The 8978-nt window shown below is 46.4% G+C and overlaps 1 protein-coding gene across 8 annotated transcripts in view; it reads right to left on the bottom strand.

The window, feature by feature from the left end:
- Positions 1-290: 290 nt before the first annotated feature.
- PDE9A (phosphodiesterase 9A) overlaps positions 291-8978 on the bottom strand; it is a 41197-nt gene continuing 32509 nt past the window's right edge. For all 8 annotated transcript variants that reach the window (XM_032206933.1, XM_032206957.1, XM_032206942.1 and 5 more), the window contains 8 exons: positions 6980-7084; positions 6297-6379; positions 5274-5430; positions 3977-4090; positions 3336-3440; positions 2693-2821; positions 2410-2505; positions 291-902 (listed from right to left, as the gene is read on the bottom strand). In XM_032206933.1, coding sequence (XP_032062824.1) covers positions 852-902; positions 2410-2505; positions 2693-2821; positions 3336-3440; positions 3977-4090; positions 5274-5430; positions 6297-6379; positions 6980-7084 — 840 coding nt within the window. In that variant the 3' untranslated portion in view covers positions 291-851. The remainder of the gene's footprint in view (positions 903-2409; positions 2506-2692; positions 2822-3335; positions 3441-3976; positions 4091-5273; positions 5431-6296; positions 6380-6979; positions 7085-8978) is intronic.

The following is an 8978-nucleotide window of genomic DNA, read 5'->3' as shown; positions in this document are numbered from 1 at the left end:
TTCACTTGGGTTCACTCTGTGGACACATACGCAAAAGAAAACAAGTACGACACCCACTTCTGTAGAAGAATATATTATTTAGCAGATCAGTTTAAAAGTAAAAAAAAAAAAAAAATCTGTACATCTTTGAAGGTTCTTCTTGGTGGTGGTGTTGCTTTTTGCTTCCATGAGGATAAAAATCTGCTTGCACAGTGGTGTCAGCGTGGTGCTCCCCCCCCTTTGCTTGTGCTGAAGGACCCCCTGACGCCAGCTGTACAGGGCCTCAAAGAGAACCCGCAAACCCATGAAGGTTTTTTTTTTTTTTCTGACTTCTTCTAGTATAGAAAAACAAAATTGCTGGGCTTCTGAATGTACTGTGAACACTATAAAATTCAGAGAATAATACAGAGAAATGTGTCATTAGGGCCTACTTGGCAAACAAAAATATCTGCCAGGGCCCTGTCAGAATACAAGCATCTGTTAAGCTATGCTGCAATTAGCATACCGCTGTACACATATATGTGGTATCTTGACTAAAACAACTTTTTCTTTTGTTTTTGGACGCCAGTGGATCATTTTTTTTTTTCCAGAAACGGCTCCTTTCTCAGCTCCACTTTGCCCTTAAAGACAGCAGGCCTAATTCCCAGTGGTGGCCAAAAACGCTGCAGGCGGGAGCTGTGCTGCAACCTGCACGGCGTCCGCAGGGGTGGCAGCGCCCGGGCGGGCGGGCAGGGCATCCCCCCTTGCCACCTCTCCTCCTGAGTGGTCCCCGCTGGGTTTTGACGTAGCCGTCAGGTCTGGTTGGCAAATACAGTATTTCTTGGAAAGAAAATAACCTTAGGGGTTATGCTTTGCTCAAAGTCCTTCTCGTCTCATTTCTCGGTACTGCCGGTGGTCAGGCTGTCGTTTTTCTTCTGCTGCAACTGGGAGGAAGAGCAAAGCAACATTAGCATTGTGGATTTGCACAGCTGCTGTGAATCCAGCACTCATCTCCCCACAGCTTGCTATGGCACAGGCAACATTTCATCCAAACAGCACTGGGGCGAGGCCTGGAGGAAACAGAACTCGGTGTTCCTACCATCTGCCCCGTTATGCTCTAGGACTATTCGCTAACCCCTCTTGTTTCAGGTTATTTCTGAATTCAGGCAGCTTGTATTTTCCTAAGACCTCTTGTGTCAACAGACCGTAATTAAAGCTCCATCGGTTTGTATGAACTTTCTGTTTTGACAGCTTCTGTAAAGCAGAAGTAAAATTTCAGCTCGGGTTGAAAAATGAAGAGGTCTTGGAAAGTCTTGCACTCATCTTCGAGTTCTTCTTCCCTCCTTTGAGAAATGCTCCACTCTAAACTGAAGACTTTATTCTCATTTATAACTCAGCGCCCTCAAAATGTGTGGTCTTTGATTAGCCAGCCTTAGGATTTGTGCTGCTGAGAGGCTTTTCCTCCAAACCACTTGGAAGGAGGTGGGAGCTACAGCAGAAAGCCACCACCATCCTCCTCCTCCAGCCTGGGACATCCATGTGAATGAACCTTCATTTCCCCAGGGCACTTCCCAATTTATTTAATGACACAGTGACAGAGAGTGTCCTGTCTACATGATAAATTCGTTCACGTCTGAGAAAACCTAGGAGTGCAATGCCTTTCAGGCAGGTTTTGCTGCCTGTCTCAGCACAGCAATGAAGTGCTGGAAGAGGCATGCAAGGAAGGCATACGTGCCTCCTGGGGCAGGCTGGGGCACCCACTCCTGGGTTTTGGCCTTGGGCTCTGCCCTGCTGATGGAGCCTGGAGGCCACACAGCTGTGACTGGAGGGAGCAAAGACTGTTACATGTATATCCGACCTTCCCTAAGCCTTACACGTCAAAACAAGAGGCTCTTTGTAAACAGGTCCCCACTCAGCCTGAGCTGTGGACGGTTTCATTTGCTTTATGTTCAATCCTACTAGATGCTGTGTATCTGAGAGCAACCCCTCATAAAATTCAAGCCCGTCCCTGTTGACAGACATGTGAGTGGAGGTTCCTTCCCAGAAAAGATGTCTCGGTGGTGCAGTCCCTTGAACTGCCCGAGCCCAGGACATTTTCTGCTACCCAGTCCAGGCCAGCTCCTTCCCAGGGGAAGGCAGCTCCCTCTTGGAAGAGCAGTTTGCTGTTGCTCTCCCCTCAGGTTGTTTTCCCTGGGCTTGTCCTCCAGGTGCCCCTCCTACAGGCATCTCCATCCCCACAGCCGTGCTGGGGTGGGTGCAGGCTGCTCGTGTGCATGCAGACTGTTTGGTGGCACGTGCCTGCCTCCAGCTCAGTGTGATTAATGTGTTTCTCATGATTATGACTATGCTAGAAGCATTCCTACTGTTTTGAAATTAAAGGGCTATTAAATTACAGTGTTTCACTTATGAAATCACAATGTTTGCTTTATCAAGGAGATATTTATGGCTCACCTCTCTCATAGCATCATCTATCTGTTTTAATTCCTCATAGCGGTCCCTGGATTCCCAAAGGGGCTGGAGCATCACCTCCTCCACTTCTGGGAATAGCTGGATGAAAAACAAGAGAGAAAGCTGACGTCTCCTCTCGCATTCATTAACCCGTACATGCTAGAAGTGGACACAAGGCAGGGTGTGGAGCAAACATCCTCATTTCCCTGGCTAATTCAACACCCATCAGAGCCCATGACGAAGCTCTGCATGCTCCTGGTTCTGCCCCTGGCCTTGGCTGACCCACCTTTGTTACCGTCTCGAACATGGGGATGAGAACGAACTTCAGGAAGCCGATCTGCGCCGTCGGCTTGGTCACTTTATCGCGGTCCATGAAAGGTGCCACTGGAAGCCCCTCTGATTTTTCTCGGTCACTCTGGAACAAATCCAGAGTTAAGGGATGTTAATCTTGGCTGCAAGCCCATAGGGAGAGCAATGTACCAAGCAGACAGCTAGCTAAAGGGCGGTAGCCTTCAGGTGCAGATCTCAGTGGTGTCATAACTTACTGTTTCTATGCAAATTCATGGGCAGGGGAGTCAGAGACTACACATGCAAAAAAGATATCTCACTGCAGACTTTCACCTACTGGCCTGTGGGCACTATTTTTGGGTGGCCAAAACAATAAGGCACATAGAAATTGTATTTTTGAGGAAAAAGCTGCAGATGCAGTGAGCTAGAAGAGTGTTGTCTTTCCTCCATGAATTGCAGTCAGTTGCATTCATTTGCTTTCTGAACAGCTTGTCTTGCTCACCTGCTTCTTTGGCTTTCCATAAAAGAAGCCTTTCTGTCCCAGAGCTAGCCCAGGCTGTCAGGCAGCCGAGCACCCAGAGCTGAGGTGGGATCTGGCCACAGCAGCCCGTTGTGCGACTGCGTTGCTCCCTCATTCTTACCTGCATAAAATATTCCTCTAGCAAGCAATCTACCCAGGGCTCTGCAACTTCCATCGGGCGGACTTCGTTGGAGATATCGCAGCATTTTATCAGTATCATCTTCAGCTGAAAGAGGATAATCCTTTAATACTCCAGTCTTCATGCCAGCCCCTTTTCCCCTAGCCAGAACCCGTGTCCTTACAATGCAGTGGGAGGGCATGTTCTCAGACAGAAAGGACAGCTTTAGAAATAAATCAGGGGTCTCGAATGGATTCTGTTCCACTCTCCCAGTTACCCTGTGTAAACCACTTCTCCACGCTCTGCCTTGTTTGCCCTGTCTGCAACATTGGGATGCGATCCAGCAGGATGTGTGCTTCCCTGCTGTGTGAAGAGGTTCGGTCCCAAAAGGCCATGAAGCTCATTGTGAAGCAGGGCTTAGAGGCTGTGGGGAAAGGCTTCCCTGGGTGTTGAAGACTCCAGGCCTTTTAAAGCCGGAATAGTCTATTTAATAGAGACTAATTCCAAATTTAAAATCATTTTGGTGGGGCAGGGGATTCTTTTTTAACAACGAACCTTGGATCCTGATTTTTAAATAAATGAACATTAATCTACAAGATTTCACACTGTGCACAGAAAAATGATAATCCACAAAATCTCCTTACACAGGTCATGTGTTCTTCATTTGAGTAATCAAAATTTTCCATTTTTTCCTTGAAAGAGTCCAGTATTTCTGCATGTCTCGCCATGTCTGTAGCCAGGATCAATGTAATTATCCCCTAGCAAAGAAAACATGTTCACATATAAACTTGACATTCTTTACAAAGTCTATTATTGCAGAGTAAAATAGGGTCTTTCACACATGAAAAACCTCATGTATTACAACATTGTTAACACAATGTAGACTTGGAACCACCAAACAAACTGGAAAAGGGTAATAGAAAGTTGATGGCATATGAAGATCTCGGTTGGACAGATCTGTGACACTGGTGTGATATTCCAAAGGTGCTAAGGTTTTTCCTTTCTGATTGACTAAGTGTGGAAATACAAACTTTACAACAGGATGCTACAAGCTGCTCTCTATTTGCCAAGATCCACTTTTGTTCCCTTGCAAAGCGGTGCACACTTTGGTTCTGACTCTTAATGGGGACAACAAAGAAGAGAGAAAGACCAGCAGACCCGCACTACTACCAGTAGTAGTGCTCATCCTTCTTGGATGAAGGGCTTTGAAATAACCAAGCACAACCAATATGTTAGGAGCTCCATATCCTTGTGCAAGGCATGGCTTATGATGGGAAAATATGTGGTTAATTTAAAGTTGTGGGTTCTCATGCAGATCAGTCCCTTTTGGGCCCATGCCTGCTTCCCCTGCACCAGCAGAATCAGTGACTCCAAAAGGACCAGCGTGTGAGCCCTCACATTGGTCTGCAATTTCAGTTGGTGTGAAGGAAGCTGTAATGTAGAAACTAAGAAGAAATTTTGGTCCCTAGTGCTCTAATGGGAATTCTAGCATATTTCCCTTTCTCAGGGATAACCGTGACAACTCTCAGTCCGCCAGAGCCTCTTCAACTGTAGAAGTGCTCTGCTGTTGCAAATCTTTTCCCATTTTGAAGCCCTGCTTTAAAATTAATGCAACGTTCTCTTAAAGCATAAACTTCTACCACGAGAGCATGATCCTTTCCCAGACAGAGCTAATCGGCTCCTTCAATAACATAAATAACTACACAAAAAATGTCATGGGCTTTAACAGTCAGGATGTGCTCATTATTTCTCAGCAAGACATTCCAGGAAGTGCTCCTGTGGACATTTTCCAAGAATCCCTCTTGGATCCTCCCAGTGCGAGGGGCTTTTTCAGTCTTACCTTCTGGGGAATGATTCACTTTGCAGCATACAGCAGGGAGGATGTGCATGCTGCATCTGTGGGAACAGTCTGTATAGCACAGATGGGACCAGCATTCGTACCTGTCTTATCTGCTTGAATTGGTCCTGGTCGACATTGGAGAAAATGTTATATTCTGGCTGGGAAATGATCTGGAAAGCCACAGCACAGTGATGGTTCTCCAGTGGGGAGATGTCATTGTAGCGTACTGCCAGCTCCGTTCGTGCATTTATCTGATAGCTAATGTACAGAAAGAAAAACAATGAGAGCTCCTGCAGACTCACACTAGCTGCTCTAAATCACGCTGCTTCCTTTTATTTACATTCTTCTGAATACTTATTCAATTAGCTACAGTTTGGCTTTTGATTGTTAATACTAAATCAGATTTTTAGAGAAGACAGATAGGACTCTAACATCATCTCAGACACTCTTCCTCCGTCTTTTTTTTTATTTATTTATTATTTCACCAAGTCTCTGTAGCTTAAAGTCACATAAAATAAACACAGAAGGAGCTGTCTGGGCTTCATCCAACCCCCACTGATGCTGATGGACAGATTCTCACAGATCTCAGTCGGAACTGAGCTCTGCCCTTATTTAATGAGTGGCTACAAATAAATTAGATCATCTTCCTCTGTTCTTCACACAGGCATACATGCACACAAAAGTGACCATGGGTCAACAAATCTAATTTCCTGACATGGTATTAAATAGGAGAACATACATTTCATAATTAATAATTACGAAGTAATGTGCAAGTCAAATAACCCTTGGCATTTTAGTGCAATTATTCCATCTTGGATGGTGGAGCTATACGCGTCTATGCCTTCATTCTCTCAGCTGTGAAACATTTACTTTGTTTTCTCAGGAGCGGGGGGACTAGCTGAGGCAGAGATCTGCAAAAGCCTTTCCCTTACAGAGCCAAGGCCAGCTGGCAGCCCCCATCCAGACCTGAGTTTTCTGCCTTAGCCCATGCATGAGTGAATGGCAGGGCCTTGGGGGAAGGTTGTTGCCAGCTCAAGCTGTGAGAAGGAAAACCTGCTCCACCAAAAATGCCAGCTGGCCTTGCCTTCCCAACAGGCTCTAAGGCAAGCACAAGGCAGACTTACGTGTTGTTATAGCCCGGATGGTCCAAGTCGTGGCATACTGCCGCAGTCATGAGAATCAAGATGTCGATTTGGGAAAATTTATCCTGCAAAATACAAAACGTTAATGTAGCATTGCAATTTCTACTTCACCTGTTCCCAGAAATTAAAAGAAGTTAAAAAAAACACCTACATTTACATTTCGGAGAGAAGCAAATCTGAGCAAAACGAGGTATTTTTCTATACATCCATTTACTTCAGTCAAGAGAGAGAATTCTGCCTTCCCTTCCAGCAAAAATGACTCAGATTTGACTTTGTTGCATTAAATAGCAGCAGCTCAAAGGAGCCAATTTGCTTGAAACTTGCTTTTACTTCAGAGCTCATATAAAAGCACGGAGATAGCAGCACAGGCCCTTAACAGGTCATTTGGGCATCCTGATTAGTTAAGGTAGGGCTGGAAGGTAGCTGCCATTATATTCTGCATTAACTAAAGCCATGGCAAGAGTGGGAAAAAAAATAAAACTCAGTATCTCTACAGCTTCTGAATAGGATGAACTTCAACAAGTTCATTCAAACAAGTTTTTCTCCATACTCCCGGCAAGAAATGACAGAAGCTGAGATGTATAACTATGGATTAAAAAAAAAAAAAAAAAAAAAAAGGCTATTTCTGACTGGATCAAATCTGGTTTCTACAGAAAGACACATACCTGGAGACTGCAGAGCGAGATCATGCTGTACATCATCTGGGTCACGCAGAAGCAGTGCCGGAAATTGTGAAAGGGGTTGTTTCTGTAGTTGTCATGAATGCACAGCTGCAAAGAGAGGGAGTGGAGTGGTCAGAGATAGGAGAGCTCTTTCTTTATAAAAACGTGTGTGTGTATGCTTCATGCTGTCCCCGGGGGCACTCTGTGTCCCCACAGGAGTCCTGTGGAGCCCAGCATAAGTCTCTGCTAGGACAGGGTGGCAGCACAGGGACCTGAAGCTGCCTTTAGAGGGGAGGATGAGAGGTCACTGCCTTTCAAGAGTCTTCCAGCAGGTAAAGCCGGCATCAGCTTCTCCCTCCGACCAGCTGGCCCCAGGCAAACATCCCAGCACAGCTGGAGGTGCATCTCAGGCTGGCGACAGGGCTCTGTGCTCTCATCCTGAACTGGTGGGTAAACAGCAGCGCTGGGGCGTGGAAAGAGCTCAAAGTACATCGCCAGTGCCCTCTCTTGCACCTTTATAAAGGGTGAATTTACAGCAAGAATCCTCATGCCCCACCAGGATCCAGCCCTTCAACCAGGAAACCGAATTCTAGGAGGTTTTAGATGAAGTCAAGAGAGCTGTGGGCTTTCAATGCTCCTGAAATATTTGGGGGGCTTCATTGCAAAAGCCGCCCAGCTTCTTCTTCAGCAGGGACTTCAGAAATGTCACTTCATTTTACAACAAACAACAACTAACACCCCGCTATAGCTGACAGCCGGGCTGGTGGGCGGCATCTCACCGCCACCGCACCGGCACCGTGGTCGTGCCCAGGCACTGTGCAGCACCGCGGGGCTCTAACGTATGCATCCAGCAGCGCAGCTCCGAGCATCCCAGGGGAGCCCTGACTCAGAGCACTGTAGGGCTGGAGTGACTGGGCTGCGTTAGTCATCCTCCCCTCCGCTTTCTGGAACGTTTCTGCAGCCAGTGGATGTGGGAGCAGGAAGGCAGGCGTGCGCCAGAGGCGGCTTTTCCTCACCCGCTTTCAGTTCAAACCGGTGCCCACGCTGTGCCTGGGGAGGTAGCACAGGTGGAAGCAAAGTCCTCCAGGATTATTTTTTTTTAAAGCATCTTTCTGTGAAGGCGGTGTTTGAGAATGAAAAATACATAAAAAAAAAAAAACACCTCCCCTCATTGTTCGCAAATGCTAGTGGTAACAAACTACGTGGAGATGCAAGCTAATGGGAAGCTGCCTGCCCTAGTGCTCGTGGGTGGCATGTTGGTGTGTGCTGACGTGCCACCTTGTTGCCTGTGTTTTCAGGCTGTGAGACAGGAGGAGGAGGATTTCTGTTTCATTTGCTCTTTGCTAGCCCTGATTGTATTGGGTTTCATCCTACCCCTTCCGTTCAGCTGCTTTCTAAGGTCAGCAGCACCAAGCTTTTCATCTGCCTTCTTCGGGGAGAGATTTCCCAGTTCCTGATCCTTTTTTTTCTCTCCCCTTTAATACAGTCATAGGATTTTTCTAAAATGGCTTAACCGATCCTACACATAAACTCCAGCTAAGTTTTATGCCTTATCTAGGGACCTCATAGTAACTGTAGTCCCCTTTATCCCTTCCTCCAGTCTCTAATCACCCTAAAGCCTTCAGCCTGCAGCAGCACCCCAAGCCGTGACAACCTCTGCCCTGTGCATGCTGGTGCCCAGGTGCCTCTGCTCTTGTTGAGATGATGCTTTGTGTTTTCTAGCCACCTTCTCTGAAAGTGTGGAATTTGTTCAGTCCTTCCTGGGGGTCTACATCAAGCATGTAAAACAGCCAAACTGTCCCCTCTATTCTGTGCACAGTCCTCAGGAGGAGACTGGCAAGACATAATTCTTCTCTAGAGAAATTGTACAAGACATCCACATACTGAACACGATGTTTTTAAGTCTTGTTTTGATCAATTTTCCAGGTGGATGAGCAAGTTCAGCTAACTGTAATTCTTCAGAGCATCCCTAAATCCTTCTTAAACAATCAGCAGAACATTT

This window comes from Aythya fuligula, chromosome 1, assembly GCF_009819795.1.
Source record: "Aythya fuligula isolate bAytFul2 chromosome 1, bAytFul2.pri, whole genome shotgun sequence".
Classification (NCBI taxonomy): Eukaryota; Metazoa; Chordata; class Aves; order Anseriformes; family Anatidae; genus Aythya; species Aythya fuligula.
Note: the sequence above shows the minus strand (reverse complement) of the source record. Positions and strands in the feature narration are given on the sequence as shown.